Below are 21807 nucleotides of genomic sequence, written 5' to 3' on the forward strand. Positions count from 1 at the left end.
GTCCTTCCGAAGCGGGCGACGGGATTTCGATTCCGGCGACCGACAGCTTCTTACGGGCGACCCCCCAACCATTAAACTCTTTTCCCCTTTTAAGCGCCGACAGTATGTAAATGCCTAATTTTAAAAAATCCGGCTTGCTCCAACTTCTCTCCATTTGGTTTTGTGACTTTTGTCCCACATCATCAGATTGAGAAAAACTCTATCATTGATCCTCTATAAAATCAAAAAAAAAGTGAGATAGCTTTAAGTTTTCAGCTTCACTTAAGCACTATATTGATTTTTTGTGAAGCAAAAATTAATTTATTTTCAGTTCAATTGAAAAGATTTAAATAAAAAAAGTAATTTCTGAAATTTTAGTTCGACCTGAAATTCGAGTTGAACACAAGCTTAATTCGAACAAATGAGTTTGAATGGAGCCAAACATGAACAAATAATTCACAAACTATTTTGAGCACGAGCTAAACACAAACAAAAGATAATTTAAACGAGCCGAATACAAATATGCCACGGGCTTGCTCGAGTTAAGCTTGTTTACACCCCTACTCCAAACAGAATATCTGAAGGAAGACTACACCAAAAACTAACCTAAAGTCTGAAACAAGCATATAAGTAGACTCCAACCAAGAAAAAATAGAAACGGAAGTAGGAGGGTTTGGCGGTATTGTTCTAAAATGCTGCTCGATTGAGCGTGACGCAGAAAAGGCAGGGAGAGAGGTGCGGGAAGTTGCTCGCCCTGTCATGGATCTCGCCCGGGCTGCTCACCTGGATTCCTTTGGGCCGGTCTTCAACAGACCAATCGGGGTCAGTGCGGGAAATCACGCTCCCATGTCCACATTGGGAAGCTCCACTTTAGTTGCACTCAACAAGGATACATGGAGATTGAGGATTCATTAAAGCGGTATGATGATACGTGTGGAAGAGTTACTTGCTATTCTCATTATGCTTTTCCATATTTCATACTTTCAAAAGCGCTTTTAATACTAGAGATAAACCCCCACCTACTCTATTGAAGGGTTTGATTTGATTAATTTATGCTTTGTGCTGAAATTCCATTTATTGAAAAATATTTAGATGGAATTTCTCAATGATCATTAAAATGTCGAGCAAAGCATAAACAGAAGTTACCATCCTGCTCTGCCACTTGAAAAAAATCCTAAAGAACTATATTGGCTTGAACTTATGAAAAATATTTGCTCAACATATTAAAATATTTGTCATTTAAAAAAAGGGCACTTCAATTATTCACAATGTATTTTCCCAAATAGTTAATAATGGCTATTATCTTGATATCAGGCATTGCTGAATATCCATATTTAATCTTTTCACTTTCAATTATCTGTTAAAAAATAATTTGAGTAGCACAAGAATTGTAGCGAGTGAATACTCATTAGAAATGTTATAATGGGTTCAACTTGCCATTTCATTAATCTACTTGTGCAATTAGGATGGTTCAATTGATCTCCATTTTATTGTTGGAAATAGTTAAAAATGTTTTCTAATTAGTCATTAATTTATTTAATATATTTGACTCATTCATTATAATATTAAATAATATATTTAACAATTGATCAAAGAGAAACTTTTTTTTATATAGGAGACAAAATTGCAAAGACAGGAATTGTCTGTGGATGTTACCATGGCAGAGGGGTATGAGGCTTTTGTATCTTGCACTCGGACATCCATCAAAGGGCGCCTCGGTTATTCTGGTATGCTACTTGTATTGTGAATTGCAACTATATGATATGACTAGCTTATATTTTGTGTCCATCTTCTTATATTATTGCTACTATGACTTAGGATGGTGATAAGCTTGGCGATCTATAGAAAAATCTATCTGCTGGCTATTGTTTAGAATAAGTTGTTGCACAATTTGTTAAACCATGACAACTTGGGGTGTATGTTGGTATAATCAACATGATTAGTTACGATAAGCTATAAAAAAGGGAACCAAAATATTGGCATGTATTTAGGTTTTTTTCTTAACAGGAAGCACTTTTATCAATTTTAGGCTACCACTAGAGTCTAGTACCATCTTTTTTATGTTTCATCTTTGACAAATTCTTAACCTATTTTTTTAATTTATTTTTGTTTGGTTGCCCGACTTTGACTGACTGATATCTCTTTTTTCATTTATAGTCCATCCTTTCTTATTTATCTAAGTACTGTATGGTACTTTTGCTTAGAAATGTAATGGAATGCACTTAAAGGGAGGGCTTGGAGTATCATTCAAATTTTAGTCTGTTGAGAATAACTTGCGAAGCACTTATGTTTTTTAGCAAATATGTAAATTTCATTTATTAGATTATCATCTCTCCATTTGGCGGATCAATTATGTGGCCGTAACATCACACTAAGGATTTACTCTAGTTACTATGAGATTTCATCCATGATCCGATTTTCATTTTGACTAGGGTATGAAACTCAAGCTGGCAAAAGGTAAAAATGCTTCTAGTTGTTACTATTTTTTTTGATCATTTATATCTTGGACAGTTTATGTTGTTATATTATTGTGTTTATACATTTGGATCATGAAGTATGTGAGATATTGAAAGTTGGGCAGTCGAAAAAGCTCGTTTGCGAGCAACTTGTGTTTGGCTTGTTAAGTAGCTCGTGTTCGAATTGTTCGATAAGTAAGGCGAATATGAACATATTTTTTAAGCTCGAATTATAAATAAGTCAAACACGAACAACCTTTTGTTCTATCGCATGCCTCGTTTTAGCTCGAAATAAGAAAATTATACGTATTATTTATATAGTACTATATTATATACCTTTAAATCTAATTTTAAATCATAACAGATCATTTGGTCATGTAATTATGCGCTTTTTATTGCACAAAAATGGTGTGGGTTCAAATCCAACACACTACATCTATTTTGCTAATTATTTTAAATGGACCAATTTCGAGTCGAATACGGGCTGAACACGAACAATAATATTTAAATCGAGCCACCATAAACACACTATTCACAAGTAATTTTGAACATGAGCCACTTTCAAGCATAGTTAATTTTGAACAATTCGAACACGGGCGACGCCTGAGCTTGCTCAAGCTCGACCCGTTCACAACCCTAATTGAAAGTATTTTCACATTTTTGAAAACATTTGGCTTATATCCCTCTCATGTTAATTTTTTTTACCAAAGTTAATTTTTTTATCACACCATTATTTAAGGGAAAATTATATAAATCACACTTATATAACAAGTCCAACCCCTTTCTCTTTCTCTCAAACCACTCTCTCTTTTCTCTCCAGTCCCCGCTTTCTTAAAGCGCCCCTAATCTGTTAGAGTGATTGATCTTATAGAGAGAAATCTTCAATAATTCATAAAATAGGTAATCATACATCGTAGCAATCATTTATTGTAGTTACATGAAAAACATTACTTATAGGACTCTCCATTTGGAAAAGATTAATAATGAGAATTCATACTTGTTAATAATGCATGAATCTAATAATGAAAAACAAAATTAATGATTAAAAAAAACACTCTAAAATGACAAAATACGTATGCCATGATATGACTGGCAAGTTCTTAAATGGGTCTAGTTGTTGTTTCGAGCCCCTAAACTACAAGAACTCTCCTCTGGAAAGTTGAGATCTTAAAATCATGAAGTAGGAACAGATGGCTTGGCTCATAGGCTGCTTTTAAGTGTTACACTCAACCCATAACGACGTATGTGAAAAAACACATAATGCTGGAGGTGTATAAACACGATAAAAGATTTCTGATATCTAAGATTTTAATGCTCATGTTAACTAGCAAATTACATGTAAATGAAACAGGCCATACCTCACTAGTTAGTTTGTGTGATTTTGAGATTAGATTATAGAGTACCTGGTAATAGTTGTATCAGAACTAAGCAGAAGTTTTATGAACTATAATATGACAGCCTTAATCTTAACCAAATCAGTGCGTTGAATAACAATATTAACTTTTACACTTTCACCTTACATAGCAATGTTTATCCAGAACTTATTGTGGACATTATGTATATGATGAATCAAAGATGCAATTGATAATGGTGGCAGCAGTGTAACTAAGCCAAGCCGACTCGTGAGCCTGCTTTTGCTCTGCTTGACAAGTGGCTCGTGAGTTGAGCTTGACGAGCTAATAAGCCAATATCATGCCTATCCCAACTTGACTCGTTAGCTCATCAGCCGGCTTGTTTAAATAACTATTAATATTAAATATTCTTAAAATATATTAAAATTTGAGAGTTTATATTTAAATTATTAAAAATATATAAAGATTGATATTTTACGTTTTATGTCAAGTGATTTTTTATTATTTATCTCTTAGTTTCTCATTCTTGTTGTCATTTTATTATAATACCAGCTTAAATTAATATTAGTTTCTCTCTTTTATAATAAACAAGTCGGTTATAACTTATAGACTTAAGCTCAAGCTCGAGCTTCGTTAATTAATCAAGCTCAAGATGAGGTGGAGGGTGGCTCGAGCTCGAGTCGACTCGTTTACACCCCTAAATGGTACATTCATGAGTCGTGCAACGTATTTTAAAGGATGTTTAATGGGCAGATCAGTCATGGCTACAATGGAGACTGACTGATCTGTCATCCTGATAATGGGAGAATTTTAACAGCCTCAACTTCTGGCGAAGTTTTTGTTTAGGGGCTACTTAGATATTTAGCAGGTAATAGATGTTTTTATTAAAAAAATGATTATTATCACGTTTTGCCATACTAGATTAATCTATTTGTTCATATAGTTCAGTAAGCTTTTCATCATATAATATAGAATTATACGGTATGACGTAGGTGGAAATTGAAAATGTGAAATTGTTAATAGTTTAGTAACTTTTCAGATTTAATTTAATATTCAGTCTGAGTGTTTCAATATAACTGGTCTGATGCAGTGGGAACACTAACTGCAAAATGATGATGTTGTTGGCCAGGTACCAATTTGGCAAAATTTGACAGAACTAGCTGTGTTGATCTTTTTTTTTTTTGAAAGTATGCGTTGATCTTGTTGTTTATAGGCTCAGTGCAACCAGGAAACTGAAATCTATTCTTTGAAATAAACAGTCAAAATTGTGTTTATCAATATTTATCAGTGCCTTCCTTGCTAGCAAATCAATAGTGAGTTTGTCGAATCAAAAGATGTTACTTATAATATTTCATGTTGATCTTTCACACGAAAATTTGAAAAATCATGTATCACCTTTATCCAGATTAAAATTTCATTGTAGAACTGCCTATATATCCAAGCATTGAACTGATGCTCTGGTGGCTTCCTGAACTTGCCACTTCTGTCAGCCTTACAGCTCTACCTTCATCTCAGTTGGTCATTTTACCCCGGGGTAAAACCATCTCATAAGCTTTTGCACAAAACTCTGTTTCAGATGCACTAATTCTTATAAGCTTTTGCACATGATGGCTTTCATCCATTTTGGATAAACATAATTAATAACCAAAGTATTCCTAAATTCACCATAACCTAACCTATAAGCAGGCTCTAATCATTTTATTTAGGGGATTCACTTTTGAAATTTTGGGAAACTTAAGGATTTACTTTTGCAAAAATTCTCTCCGGCAAACAACTAATAATGATGACGGTGAGTTTCTGATGCACTAATTCTTCTTTATTCTATAAAGTACGCGCTGTTATGCAGTCATCATGTATTTGGAGAAAGTAATGCCTGCAATGTATTTATGCTTGAACTAAGTTATTACTCGACCTGCTTTTAATGACTTGAGAGTTGAGGCTATAGGTGTTGCAACATTTTGCCGTGTTAGCTCAGCATTCTCCACAAAAGAGGTGGCATTACCAGTTGCAGCTGAGGAAGGCTTCACTGGCCTTCTTGAATCTTTAAAAAAGCAGGAAACTGTCGTAAGGGATCTCTTTATTGAGAAGATTTTGGATGAGGAGGGTTTTGAGCAAATGACAAAGGAGGATCTATTAAAAGTGGATAGTGAGGGAAGATGCATCATCACTGATCATGGCCATTTCGGTAAGCTTCTTTATAAAAAAAAAACAGTTTATATTAAGTTTACATTGGAATATTTTACATTTATGGTTTTTTCTGCTGTTTGTTTTTTTTTATTTTTTATTATATGTTTATCGTGTCTTATGATTAGTTATGATTTCAAGCTTACATGTACTATAAAATAACTGTTTCTGATTTGACCATGTTTGTATACTAATAAATGGTATTTGTGCAGTGCTTTTTAATTTATATGGCCCTCGAGCTGATGGAGATGATAAGGAAAGAACCCATTTCAAGTTTCTATTCTATAAGTTGTTACAGGTAATACTGTTTTTTCTCACGTACTTTTTTATTCATATACTCTGCTTGTATCAATAATGTACTTTTGTAGATCTCAAGAACGTGCAACAAGAAGTGCAAGAGCTTACTAGTTATTAGGCTGAGTCTATCGTCTAGAGGTTGTTTGAAATTGCCTAGATGAATATTGTAATGGATGGCTGGAATCATTCAGACACCTTACCAACGTTGCAACACGGTTGTTGATAATTAGCACAATCTCGTCCCACTCCCTTAACATTAGATGATACAATTTTGCTTGACTTTCAAGAATATATAATGATTCATATTGCTTGAAATTATTTTAAGAAAACATTAGTTGAAAGTTGTTTCATGATAGTTATTGACTCATTGTGATATTATATAATTTGTCATGTTATTCCATATTCTTCTCCATTTCAAAATCCTATAGAGTGACAATTCTTTTAGAAAGCAGTAGAATATTGCTTTAACCTGGATTGTTGATAGGTTACGTTTAATATTTAAATAAGCAGATGTATTAAAATTCTGGTCTAATTTTGGTTCGACAAGTTTGTAACCTAATTAATTAGTGCTTGACCTAAACTTAGAGTGTTAACAGATGAGTAGTAACACTTGTAAACTGAAGGCGCTTGTCAACTGATTAGCGTGAATGCGGTACAATTATTAAAGGGATTGAAGTGTTTGGTTGTGGCAACTAATTGTTTTATTTCTAGATGATAACTTGTCATTAAGTCAATCTGTTGTTTTAATTTGGTGGCATTTGGATTTGTGATTATCATGCTATAATTGGGGTTTCCTTGCATTGACATGTAACCTGAGTCTAGAATATTCTTTTGGGTTATAATTGGTCACACTAAAAGTGGCTGAAGTGTACTTCAATCCTTGTATATTATTTTTGGTTTGACGGCTGATTGTTTATGAGTTGCTTCTCTTGCAGAAATGAAGGAAGCTTATTGTTAGATAGTTTACAGTGATGGTTAGTAATGCACCTACGTATTTTTTATGAAGCGCCATAATTGAACATAATAACAATGAAAACAAGCTTGTAGTAGTAAAACTAATCAATTAATGTACCTCATCAAATTTTGCTTTGCTATTTTTGGTTAAGTTTATCCAATCAAAATCCAATGTAGAGAGACAACATCCTCTTTCTGATACTAGTAAGAGGAATGAGTAAATCATACCTGCATGACATGAATAGCTTCTTGTAACATGTTTTCCGTTGTACTTAACGTGCACAAATGGTATGCTCACATAATTAGCAAACTTTCACTTAACGTTCTACATGTTTTCCGTTCATTTGAAATTTCAGTAACTACTTGGTTGAGTGGTGTTGCGTTACATCTTTTGAGTAGAGATCTAAAGTCTAAACATTTTCAACAACTACAAAAAAAAATAAAAAAAGAAGAAAAAAAGGGACCCTTCAATTATATGCTTTCAAAGTAGATGCAAAAAGCAGTAAGACACTTGCAAATGAATCTTAAATCCAATGTATAAACAACACCTAGTAAAAGGTTTCCTTTATGTAATTAATGGATGCCATTCAACAAGAAAAATGATAATCATAATCACTATGATGTTATTAGACAATTGCACAAGTGCAAGTTAACAACTCTTAGGTGCTCTTGCACAAGGCATCAGTAAATGTACACCTAATTGAGCGACATTCCTATATGTACTCCCAGTTAGTTTCGCTTCCACTAACCATTATAAAAGTATGATTCTTAAGATCAATATTTGTGACCAAATAGTGTCAGTTTGGACTTGCTAATTCCCGAAGAGGAATCATGCTAGTGTTTGTCTGGATCTACACGAATGATCTGGGAATGCTAAACCGCCCAACAACTTAAAATTGCTATTTGCATGAGTTTATGTGCTAAAAGGTAAGTATAATGAGAAGTTTCAATAGGAATTCACAGCCTCGTAACTTTCTTATAGTGTTAATCTCTTTTGCACATCCTATCTGATGGAATGGCTGAAGCGGGGGTATGTGTGACAGATGCAGAACTAAGTGGATGTGCACCTGCATACTTGGACCAAACCAGTTCAGGCTTTTATTTTTTATTGTTGTGGAGTTGGCTGGTCCTCTTAGGCCACTCCTAGTTATTTTATTATTATATATTTTCTTTTATGATGTTTTAGGGTTAGTTTTTTTTGTATTTTGTATTGGGATAATCATCAACGTGTCTTCTTCCGTTTTAGGGCTATATCATAGGGTTCTAAGTAGTACTTCTGCTATATCTTTGTCTCCAGGTGGTGTTTATATTCCCTATTCCTCTTTCGCATCCCTCCCGCATCAGTGCCATGCATTTCATCTCGTTGTAGGCTGCTTCTTTAACAACCCTTTTGTTGTTTTCGTGCAAATTTCCTCTGTCCAGCCCCTCTTCACCGCCATTGCTGTTCTAGCCCTCCCCTTTCACCGCCGTTGCCGCTGGTCAACCCTTCATCTTTGCCGCCGCCATCATTTTAGCCCTCCATTCTTATCGCCATCACCCTGAACAACCCTCCCGCATCGTTCCTTACTGCTTGCTTGCTATATATCAGACACCGGCGAAACAAGCACATTGTTGTTTTTGGCTTGCCAACCGCATTTTCCACCCCCATCTCATCTTCCAAATCCTTGCCGACCACCACCACCAACCAAAGATTCACTATAATCTGAGTTGGTGTTGTCATTTGTCGCTATTTCCTATTTCAACGTGTCGTGTCTTATTTGTTGCTATTTCTTATTTCAGTTTGTGTGGTCACAATTCCTTATTTTGAATTTAGCAATAATATTTGATTTTCCTATTGTTGTTTGGATTAACTCCAATATCATTTAGTATCAGAGCTAGCCTAACCCTAGTTTTTTTTGTGTTTTTATCATCCACCAATACCCATCCCCATCTTCGATCAACACCCTTCCCTTTTGCTAATTTTTTCCAAACCGGTCACCCAAAAATTTTTTTCTCACCATACATCATTCTTATACACCTTCTTCCACCCACCCAAACCTAAATTCCAATCACACCATCGAAGAGATAATTCTTAGAGATATGCTCTGGAGGAGATGCAATAATGCTCTTTTCGAGAAATTTGCAAAGAGATGTCCGGGAACCTTCTATAGAGGAAGTGCGCGGGACATCCTCAAACTGCAAATCTGCAACAGAGGCTTACCACCTTTGAGAGGAGGTAATTTGGAAAGGTCACTTGTAGCCACAATAGTGACTGGACAGATTGAAAGTATATACTGAATCTCTTACACTAGGCTGATTTTAGAGATGAAAAACTACAAACTCAACGATTTTATCATGAAATATAAGTGAATTCAGGATTTTGATGTAAAAGTTGATTTGTCATATTTTAACAGCCACATAGATCCAGACGTGTACGTTGAGTAGCACTCGATAGCGGAATGCGCCTTTCAATGTCAGGACGTCCCATCAGACGGAATGGTGAAACTAGTTACTAGTAATTTAAGTACATGTACATCTTTTTAGCTGGAGAACTTGAAGATTTTTTTAGCTGTAGGTTGGTGGGAGGCCGTAGGGTGTGGTTTGAGAGGATGATCGTAACATAGGGCTGCAGGAAAAGGTGACGACGTGGTTCTGTGTTTCTAGTGAGTGGTTGGTCAATAGCGATGGCTGTGGGGAAAGGGGTGTCGGGAATGATAGGGACAACAAGGATGAGAAGGGATGGCCGACAACTAAAGGAGGTGAAAGAGAAGTGGTAGGGAGGAAGATAGGAGATGATACAACGCCACCTCAGAGCGGGATACAACCAAAACACTACCCGCCATCTGATACAACCCTAAAAAGGGAAAATGCGACTCCCACGGACAATATGAAAACAACAATGAAACATAATGTAACCCTAATATCAAAAAATAACATATATATATAAGATGCTGCACAGAAAAGGAAAGATCGGGGAAGGGTTGGCGGCATTGCCACCCTTCAAATTTTGCCTCCCGGTCCAGTTGGGTCTGAACCGGGACTCCTTGGACTGGTCGAATCAGTTTCCTTGCCAGCCAGTTTAACCGACTGACTCCTAACCCCGCGTCAATTCTTTTATGAAATCTTTCTTCCATTAACTCATCTTTTTCTCGGAAACCTTGAGACAAACATAATAATAGGTTTCAAGTTTTAGATAGGGTGTAAATAAGCTAAGCGAGCCCAATGTTTGTTTGTATTTGGTTCGTTTAAAAATTTATTTATTCAAAATCGTTATGTGTTCAAAATGACTTGTGAATAACATATTTGTGCTTGACTTTATTCAAATTTGTTTGATAGTTTATAGCTTCTGTTTGGCTCAAATTTTACTAGAATGATTTTAAAAATAGTGAATTTTATTATTTTTTAAACTAAAGCTTAAAAATAAAATAAATATTATTTATTTAGTTTTTTAAATTAATTCAAGCCAAAACAAATCGAATAAATATAATCGAACAAAGGTCTGTTCGTGTTGGACTTTATCATAAATCAAATTCAAAATAAACATTTGTGTTTGACTTGTTTGCTTCACGAATGAATCAAACATAAACTATTTAGTAAGCTGAATACAAGATATTCTTAAACAGTGAGGTTTTTTTGACAGTTCTAATTTTGTTGTTCTTATGATTTTGCCTATTTTCATATGAAGAGATTAATTAATAAATTAAAAATTGTATTTGAATTGCATCTCAAATAAAGTTATGCTAACTAAATTCACCACATAACAAATAACATCACCACTTTTATTGTATCAAAATATTCTTTTTTCCTAGATCATTGAGTAGCAAGTGTTAACATTTCTTATCATCATTATGTTGGTATCTGTTTATTCCTTAGTTGCATGCCGTATTAAACATGAAAAGTATAGCAATGATGACCCTCATAAAGATTGACACTAGCGTGTACAGAATTAGGCTCAAGTCCTTTATCTCCAGCTTTCAACAGCTTCTTGGTAAAGCCTTGCTTTGAACTTTTGAAGAAAGAAAAGAGATGTTTTGATATCGCACATCTTTGCATGGTTTGCTGTGTCGGTAGCAACACTTAAATTAGGGAACTTGAGGCTAAGTGTCATATTTTCTCCATTTTATTAATTATTTTTGAAATTTAAAGGGAGTGCTGATTTTAATAGCTTGAACAAGTTGTACTGAGATATTTCTTCTGTAGAGAAGATGGGAATCTCTTCTGGCTCATGGGAGGAGAGTTGTTGTTGTTGGCGACCTTAACATTGCTCCTTTTGCTATAGACAGATGTGATGCCGAGGCAGAATTTGAGAAAAACACGTAAGTCTTTGGAAATATACTTTTATTAAGTTTGGAGAATTTCTGATTGGTAGCTATACTTTAACTTTGGGATGTTTGATACTTCAATATTGATTTTTCATATCATTGTGTATGTGAATGTTCATTAACAGGAGTTTTTGTTGTTAACATGATTATAGTCGACATTTATTATCATTATTATTAGCCTTATTCTACGATTGACTTGGTAAACCTTGTTATTTTGAAATGGCTCATGAGATGTGAAGTGCTTGGTGAGTTACCTTTATTTGCAACTTTATGCGTCTTTAATTCATTCCTACAAGTGTTTGATAAATTTTTTAATGGTTGATGAGGTGCTAAATATGTGTAAAAATCTGCTTGCATAACTTTTAGATATGTCATGTTTGGTCCTCCTTTTTTTGTCTTAATCCCTTTATGTCTTATGGTAACTTTTTGTCCTCCCATTTTATATGCCCAAATCATAAGTCTGTTTCTAGACCTTATCCTTAATAGGCATTGTTATTAAATGTCAATCCCTTTAATATATGGTCTTTTCTTAGTTTTTTTTTATTTTTTTTATTTTTATAATCTTGGCATTCTTATCTTTTTTACACGTAGTTTGGCTATTAATTTTATCACCCAACATGTCATAATTATTTTAATTGTAATTTTATAATATTTATCACTAAATATTTGTAATATTCCTCATCTCAGGGTTCTTTTCATGAACACTTCTCCATATTCAGTCAATTTTAACTAAAGAAGTTATATCAAAATCTATATCTTTTTTATACTGTATAATAAATTGAACTCATATCCATCACATTTACTATTTTTATATTATTGATTTATAGTTATTGGTTTCATATCCCTTAAAATTGCATGTACTGTTCGTAGTCAAAATTTTATTAATTTTAAATTTATTCTTCAAAACTTTTTTTTAAACTTATTTTTGGGGGACTTTTCAGCTAACCATGTCCTTGGTTAAGTTTTAATATGCCATTTATCAGCAGTACCTTAGCAAACCTTTGCCTACTTCTCACCCCAATAGGTTTAGTTTGTGACGTTTACTTTTGAGAAGTGCTTTAGCATCTCCAATGAACTTTGAAATTTGATTTTTTTAAGTATCTTGCTATAAATTTAATGATTCATGCTGACTTAGCAAAAACTGATGGTGTTACAATCTAAAACTTGTAGAAAGTAGGGATATTTTCATCACATTTTCCAACTGTCCTTATTTTATATGATTAATGACATTACAACATAAATAAATAAATAAAATAATAAAAAAACTCAAATGACATAATAACACACATAATGATGTTTTTTCCACTCCAATTATCAGAATTTTTGGTTTGGAACTAGATTGAATATTAGTCTAGACAAACACTTGTAAATGTATATTGTGCAATTTATACTGTATCAACTCACTTTTGATTGAAAGAAATCATTATGCAAAGAGTTGAAAGCTCGAGAGCATGGTTGTGTTGAGGCAATGAAATTGTCACATGGCCATGTCATTGGCAGGACTACAAATGAACCTATACTCTCGGCAAGTTACGTGCAACTCAGTTTAGTTAGGGTTCATTTATGATCGTTTAACTAAATAATTATAACATTTTAATAAATATTTAATTTGTAAGTGAGGAAACTTAAACAAATTTGTGTTTGACTTGTTTATGATAAAAATAGTATCATTTAAAGGTCTTGAACAAGCTCATTAAAAAGCTTGAGCAATGTTCACTAGTTTGCTTAATTAATATTTGCTTACAAATTTATTTAATATGTGATTTTGTGGGTTTCTTATTTTTTTCTATGTTTGAGTTGTTTTATTCATGAACACAAGCTACTTTCTCATGAAGATGCTTATTTAATTTGTACTTCATTCAATTATAGTTTCATTTTTAAGCTCAATAGACCGCTCTTTAATAAGCTAGATAAAACTTGTTTAATTAACTACCTAGTTTAAAAACATTGCTTATTAATATGTTTGATAAGACTCGTTTGGTTAGTTGATGAGTTGAACTCAAACGACCATAATTTTAACTAAGTTTAGTTTAATCACAAGTACAATTACTTGAATTTTGAGCTCAAGCTCGAGGAGGGTTTTGGTAAATTAGCTCAAGCTCTACTTGACTCATTTCAATTTATTTCCCGCTCTAGTGATGAGGCAGCATTAGAGATAAATTGTACAACTCTTGAAGGATTTGGGAGCTTCAACTTTACGCGTGAACTGATGGAAGGATTTAAGGGCTTCAGCTTTGGGCATGACCATTAGCCATTTAATTGTATTAGATCAAAAATTTGTATCTCCTTCTCATGTTAATAGGCGAGATCTGTTCCAGTTCAACTTCATGCTCCAGCACAATCTCATACTTCAAAATCAAACTTAGGCACTAACAAAGCATTTTATCACTTGTCAAAATTTCCTGGTTGGTTAGCATGTCTCCAAATAAAATGCTTGATGAGCTCTAATAAGAGTGTTGGGTCTGAATTTAGATCGAATACCGGTTTAGATGGATGCATCTAGAATTGTAAATTGCATCATTAATTGTCATCCATTCTTAATTTTTTTTAGGAACATTGATGATGATTTTAACCTGGTCTTGGTAATATGCAACTCTTGGTGACGCAGGGGCTAGGAGGATCGTCTGGTCCTCAAAGAGAGGGGGGGCTGCCATTGCTCCTTTTCCATTAGAATTTCTGAAAATTTTTATTTTTCTTTCCTTAATCTGAATTTCCATTAATATCACTTTCCTAAACTGAATTTTAAATCAAAATTTTTGAATACTTTATTCCTCTTTCCTAAATCTAAATTTTCATTATAATCCATTTCCAAAACTGAATTTCCAAATCAAAATTTTTGAATATTTTATTCCTTTTTCCTAAATTTGAAATCCCGATTTGATTTTTCTTTCTTATTTTAATTATTGCCTAAAATAAAGTCCTAGTCTCATTATAAATAAATGATGATGTGTTTAGAATTAGGAGTTTTGTTTTTGATATCTGAAATCAAGTTTTAGCTTTGGTATTTTTTCCTTCAAGGTATGTATCCGACGTCGAGGTAGTGCTCCGGCTGTCCCTCGTCCGAGGTGGTGATTGTCTCCACTGGTCCGGGTGGTGCTTCGATGGTAGAGCGACAAGATATTTATCTATCCTTCCACCCTTCCCGCTGCTGTCCACCCGCTTCCCAGCCCTACAACAGACCACCACACCTCTTCCCCATCAACCGTCGGCTGCTGTCCTCACTCCAACCTACTGCAGCCTTCTCCCAACAAGGTTGCATCTCCCTACTCCATCCCAGCACTCAGCCGCCCTTCTTGAACAACCCAATTTTGTTGTCCACCTGCCTAGAATTCCTCCCAACAATCAGTCAACTCACTTCCAACAGTCTGCCTTGCTGTCCAGGCCTTTCCCATTGCCGTCAGTGCTTCCCCGCTCGCTGTCCACCCTCCTAAAGTGCTGAAGAGCCTTACCCGTTGCTGCCCCACATTTCCAAATTGCTCCCCACCTTCCAAGCTACCTCCCAGCTACCCAACAAAGTTTCCTGTCACCTTAACCCGCTGCCTCCCTTCTCCAATTCACCTTCCAACCCCGGCCGACCCCTCTCCGACATTCACACTTGCTATCCCCAAGCCTCCGGATCCACTGTTCCAACCTCCACCGCCCTTGGGATACACTTTCGAGGTGTTGGCTTGTGTTTTTGTATATGTTTGTCTTTTATTTCATATTTTGAAGAGTTGTTGTAACCAATTTCAAATTTAGTATTGATATTGTGTTTGTTTTATGGTTTGGGCTTTCTCCTCCGGTATCACTTGGTCTACAATCTTTGCGAAAAATACAAAATAATTTTGTTGCATTGGTCTTTCTTATTTTATGATGTATCTGAGTTGGAATCTGAATGTGATTCTTATTGGGGGTTTTATATGTTTGGGGTGGTTAGTCAGCAGTCAACAAAAAGTATATGAAGCATCTACATACATACCACCCAATTCTATGTATTTACATATCTAACTCCTGAACTTTACTTTTTTCCTTCTAGAAACCTATATCTTTTGTCACATAAAAAATATCGATATTTTATCTTTTAGAAATTGAAATACACTTTTTCATACATAGGTAAGGTGGCATACATCTAACAATTGAAGTTTAGGTGTTATATATGCAAATACGGAGGAACTAAGTGGTGTGTGTTAATCTTTCAAAATATATATGGTTATTAGTTATTACTATTGTGTCTGATATGTCCATCAGTCTTTCCTTATTTTGGAAAATATCTTATAGTATGATCAGGCACATGAACCTTTCTGTAGTGTCTTGATTTGAGTGTAAGGTACAATACCTCACTAGGGAAATCAGAAGTTACATAATTTTTACATACAAGCTAAACTAAAGCTTTTTGTTATGAGTTCACAATATACAAGGTACAATGGACCTACAGCATGGTTACATGTTTTGACAGTTGAGCTTAATTCACTAATTTCATTTGTATTTTGGTTATCTTCTTATTATTCCATTTTTTTCTTATAATTTTCCGTTTCATATTTTCTTACTATTGCTTAATTAATATTTTGAAATTCTTTGCAAACCACTCCACTAAATGTTTTTTAGAATACATGTTTGATGAGCTTTATAAGTTGACCCATTGTTGTGCCAATTCACTCTCGACGTCTTTTGCTTTTATGCTTCTCTCATATCAAGTTTTCTTCTAACCATTTGTGCTCACTTAATAAACCTTGAGGAAGCTTTAAGTTGGTTCACTTGGCTTTTGGAACCTTTACAATTTCTTTATTGTTATGTTGCTATACATACATTGATTTATAGAATATTTCTTGGTATCGAGGTATATTAACTTGGCAAGTTACGGTTGTGCAAAATGCTTCCTAGTGTAACATTTGCTTTTGATTTTCTGTTAAGTATCTTTTGCTAGAGTTATTATCGCCTTTTGTTATATTTTTACTTCTGTCAGCGTTGACCTTGAGCTTGTAAAAGATGCCGAGGTTGTCCTTGATCTTGTGAAAAAGGATTGGGATTGTCTCTGTATCCGCAAGTCGATTGGGGGATTTGTTACTCACATATTTATATTACTTATTATTATTTTCTTTTTTTGATTTAGAATTCTCAAATTTTGTTTGCTTTCTTGAAATATTTAATCACCTATTCAACGCTTCTCAGGGCCCGTTTGGGGCAGCTTATAAGTGCGGCGGCGTTTTTGAAAATGCCGCCACACCATTTGTTTCGCACGTTTGAGTCGCGTTTTCATAAACGAAGTTCCTATTTTACGTTACACGTGGACCACTGGTCTATCCACGCGATCCGCGTTGCGCCTCCGAGCTTTTAGCTTTTACGCGTCTGCCCTTGCGCCCTTGCGAAACATTCCCGCGTCGTCCCTACCCTCGCTCCATTCGATCGCTTCCTGCCCAAGCTGCTCCGATCTCTTTCTTCCGCCCTTCGATCATGTTTGCCCTAGCTGCGCCGAGCTCCCCCTTCCGCTCCAATTTGCATCCTGCCCTGGCTGCGCCGAGCTCCATCTCCCTACTCCCCCATTTGGTTGGATCCCTCTCTACCCGACAAACACCTCTTCATTTCTTTGGAATAATGAACATTCCTGTAATCTTCCCCATTTCAACTTCCTCCTTTCTTCTTCTTCCCATTCTTGATTTCCAGAAATCTACGGCTACACAACAAAGCTATTCGTCTTGGTAACAAAGCTCCACTTCTCCAAGAAAATACTCTTCCTCCACCTGGAAGATGTCAGAAAATTTCTCCAGCCATCTTTCGCCGAAACTCAGTGGCAATCCCATCAAGTATGGAGGTATTTTGATCCCTCCCCAACTTAAATTCATCATGAATGGCATAAAGACAACAATCAATTGTGTGCTACATATGTAAATTTCCCTTAATTTTTGAGTTTTTTCAAATTCTCTCCACCTGACTGCAAGTTGGAGCAATAATAGTGTAGGTGCTCACTTCCTGCATACACAACACTTTATTTTGTTAATATGACTTGTTTCATAATTTTTTTGACTTTAATTACTTATAGTTAACGTATTTGATTTTCCTGCTCTTCATATGGTACATTGAATTACTTATTCTCACTAGCCTTAAGAATTATAGATGTGTAGCTTTACTGTTAATAAGTTTGTAGATAGACTTCCTTGAGCGGGGATTATATCTTTTTTTTCTTTGAATTGTTATGTAGTGTTTTTTGGATTTTTTGGATTTTAATTTTTCTTTGAATTGTTATGTAGTGTTTTTTGGATTTTAATATATTGAATGTGTTCCATTATATTACTGTTGCGAACAACTCCACTGTACGTGACCAAAATAATCATTTTTTCACAAACAACTGCAAATCAGCTGTTTTCAAACTGCAGAAACCAAACAGCGTAACAGTTTATTCAGTTTAGGGGCAAAATGGTCATTTATTCAGAAACAACTGCAAATTAGCTGTTTTTCAAACGCACAAATCAAACAGTCAGCCAACTTGCTTATTCGAATAAGCTGCTCATCATCAGATTATCATGATCAACTGCTTATCAGCAAAATCTGGATAAGTTGCAGCTGCCCCAAACAGACCCTCAATCTCCTTGATGTGCGCTGGGGCTAGCATTTTAGGGAAACTTCAAATTTTAGTTAGGGGTGTCAATTCGGGTTGATGGATTGGGTTAAGATCTTACTTAGAAAGTTTACCTGACTCGAATATGTTAGATATTAACTCCATTCATTATTATATGGGTCAAAATATTTGACTTGAACTCGATTAGACTCAAGCTCACCTAATTGAACTTGACTAATCTAATTTGTTTGTTTCATGGATCATGCAATTTTTTTTGGATGAACATGACCTAATTAACCTAAATACAGCCTGTCTAACCAAGTCGAAGCCCTTATAAATTCAAACCATATGATACTTGGATCAATTTGACGTTATTTGGGTCTACTTAAACCCAACCCGGACAATAATTTTGTATAATTTTAATTAGTGCATGGCCTGAATAATAATCAAGTCAATTTGAACTGGATTCTTGCAGTCGCCTTGTTGGGTTGATCATTTTTTGACACCCCTAATTTCATCTACGATGTCCCACTAACACTGCCACATTACTCTCCGCCCCACTAGGATTCTTTTGCCAGGATAAATGGGGCAGGAGTGATATCCATGTAGCTATCCCCGTCATCTTTTCATCCTTTGGCCACTATAGAGATGCCCACTTCTATCTGTTGGTGGCTACTGCCTCTTGCAGCCAACAACAACAGTGGCTTGGTTACTCAGTGTTCACCTCAATTGCAAGATAATTGTTGTTGCTCATCTAGTAACTTAGTTTATTAACATTGAGAACCGAGTTTCAATATAGACAGCCCAATTCAGGTTAGATTTGAGACAATCATTATTATCCAACTCTTTACCTTATGATGCATGTAAATGATCAAATCAGAATTGCATCGGTCTTGAGAATGAGAGGGAAATATCATGATGGTATTAAAGTGACGTGGTGCCATTTTAACCTTATATTGATTAGGTAATATCTAATATACTAAATTGCGGAAGGCTACGTAGATAGAAGTTGCCATCCATGTCTATCATAGTTGTAGACCAACATATTTCTAGATGGCAAGACTTATTTCAGTTTCTTTTTCTAAATATGCGGCCTCCTGTCGGTCAACTTTTTCGATGATGATTGATTATTTGAAAATATGAATATGAAAATAATTTTTTTGAAATTTAATTTAATTTAATAGATATATAGTTTGATTTTTAAAAGTAGTATATTTTAATTTTTGAAAAATGAGATCAAATAAATCTCATTAGTCCAATAGTTTGCATAATCGTGCCCGATACCGCGAATACTACACCCTCTCGAAAGATAAATGTAGATCTCGACGATAGACCCAATCCTGCAAACTAAGAGATTTGTGACATCCGTTTGGTCTGCGAACCTTTTATGTATGACCGACAAGTTCCCCTATCTAATACAAAGATTAAATAGAGTTTATTTTACCTGAGTTCCAAGTTCCCTATAGAGGCAAACCCCTATAGTTAATTACATCTCAAATGACTGGGGTCACTTGAGAAAACTCTCGATAATGATCAGTGGTCCTAGTCTTCAAGATTTCAAGGTTTAGGTTTTCACGGTAGGACGATGAAAATCAAGTGAGAATGACTCAATACGAAACACTTATTTTCAGGAGTCCAAATGAAGGAGAAGGTAGGGGATGCCACTGATTCGAGGTAGATCTCGGTGACTTCCCAAACTATCCTACAACGTGACTAATTTTTGGAGACGATGTTAATTAAGTGTTTGATCATGCCAATTTTATTATTTGGGACTTACATTTGCATAATACCTGATTATGCAAACGACCATCAGAGATAAGAGGGTTTACGTCGTGTCACACGACAACCTTGGAACCTAAAACGGGTTAGGACTTACGCTGCACAACATAATTGTACATGAGCCTAAAAAGGGAGTGTGAGGATTTACGTCGGATTTTGTGAGGATTTACGTCGCGCTAGACAAGCTACCTCGAAGTCCTATGAGTTGTTATTATGCTAGGAAGAGATAATGCTGAAGAAGATCCTCTTATTGCTTGCTCCAAACTCCTCGTCATGCTGCCCACGAAGTTGCTCCAAATTCCTTGTTGACGCGATAGCTCCAGAGTTTAAGTGTTTGAAAATTGTAGTTTATGTTTCACAGTTTTGGTGTCAAAATTTGTTTTTGCATGCAAAATGAGTAGATTGCAGGTAAATAAAAAAAAAGGTACTTGAAAAGTAAAATACAGTAAAGTAAAATTCTGTAGATAAACTATAAAAGTGTACCTGGGCATCTGTTACTGTTGCGTTATTAATGTTACGAGCATAGTATGATTTGCAGCAGATCTTAATAAACTTGCAAGAAAATTAAATAGAGCAAGAAAACCCAACATGAAAGTCATAAAAACGAGTAGTAAAAATCACAAGCAAAAGAAATATATAACCACATATGAAAGATCAGGACTGAGTATAAGACATTGGTAAAAATGGGGGCTCAGGGGGGCTCAGAGCTGGGCTGTGTGCTTCCCGATCTTGAATAAGAGTTACCAACCCGACAATCTACAGAAGTCAGTCCTTAATCTCAATCCAAGTGACTGGCCATGAACCTTTATAAATTTTCATAGAAAAATTTTCATGCAAAAATTATTATTTAAGTCTTTTTTATTCAGTTCTTTTAATCATGCAAAAGAAATTTTTATTTTATTTTTGTAAATATTTTGTAAAGTCGTATAGTCCACAGACTAGTCACTCTAATCGTGCTAGAACTACTGACAACCTAAGAGTGTCGGGGGCAACGATCCCACTAAGAATCAGCGAATAGTATCATAGACCCTTCCCTCTCCCTTGTTGAAGATCCTTGAGGTAAGAGATACTATTCTAATAATCCCACTTCATATCCCTCATTTAAGCACACGTAAGCAATGTCGTCATCGCCCTCGCCACTTAAACCCTAGACTTATCCTAGTTCGATGATTCATATGTGGCGTTAACAAATTCTCCAATTGTCAGGAGAATTTGAGTGTAATATTCAAACTCAAATCTTGATGCATTGGGTTTCGCAAGCTCAAATCCCGATGCACTGAGTTTCATTGTAGGTTAAGTCATTGAGGGAATTTCACTGTTGATTTAATTAAGGAAGCATAAACTACGTCTCGGTTCATCATGTCTAGTGTTTTAGTCAGTTTGTGGATTAGAGTCAAGTGTCTAGTTTCACTGTGCATTCGAGGATTAGGTGAATAGACTCTTACCTAAGGTATGCTCCTAAAACCTTAGGAGGTTACACTGCAGGGATTAGGTAGATGGATTCTCACCTAAGATGTGCTCCTAAAGACTAGGAAACCTACACTGAGGATTAGGTGGATGAACTCTCACCTAGGGTGTGCACTTAAGCTCTAGAAAACCTACACTGAGGATTAGGTGGATGGGCTCTCACCTAGGGTGTACACCTAAAGTCTAAGAGGTCTACACTGAGGACTAGGTTGATGGATTCTCACCTTAGGTGTGTGCTCCTAAAACTCTAGGAAACCTACTATTTAACTTATACTTAAGGTGATTTAATGTTTTCTATATCTTCCAATTAATTAAATCATCAATCCCCATTTTTATGACTTAACCATTTAAAAAGAAATAAATAAATAAAATAAAAGGAGGAGACCGACTCATGTCCAAAACTAGTAAAGCCAAAAACGGTGAAAACAATAAGTGAATCGGCCTAAAAAAACATTCAAACTTTTTCAAGATCGTAACTAAATCGGCTCTCAGGAAGAGGGTTTAAA

General features: G+C 35.2%; 1 protein-coding gene across 2 annotated transcripts in view; it reads left to right on the forward strand.

The window, feature by feature from the left end:
- LOC110025363 (DNA-(apurinic or apyrimidinic site) lyase 2) overlaps window positions 1–21807 on the forward strand; it is a 63354-nt gene that overhangs the window by 12337 nt on the left and 29210 nt on the right. For both annotated transcript variants that reach the window (XM_020725807.1, XM_020725806.1), the window contains exons 2-5: window positions 1595–1706; window positions 5733–5972; window positions 6184–6269; window positions 11402–11517. In XM_020725807.1, coding sequence (XP_020581466.1) covers window positions 1595–1706; window positions 5733–5972; window positions 6184–6269; window positions 11402–11517 — 554 coding nt within the window. The remainder of the gene's footprint in view (window positions 1–1594; window positions 1707–5732; window positions 5973–6183; window positions 6270–11401; window positions 11518–21807) is intronic.

The sequence above is a fragment of the Phalaenopsis equestris genome, unplaced genomic scaffold, assembly GCF_001263595.1.
Source record: "Phalaenopsis equestris unplaced genomic scaffold, ASM126359v1 Scaffold000297, whole genome shotgun sequence".
Classification (NCBI taxonomy): Eukaryota; Viridiplantae; Streptophyta; class Magnoliopsida; order Asparagales; family Orchidaceae; genus Phalaenopsis; species Phalaenopsis equestris.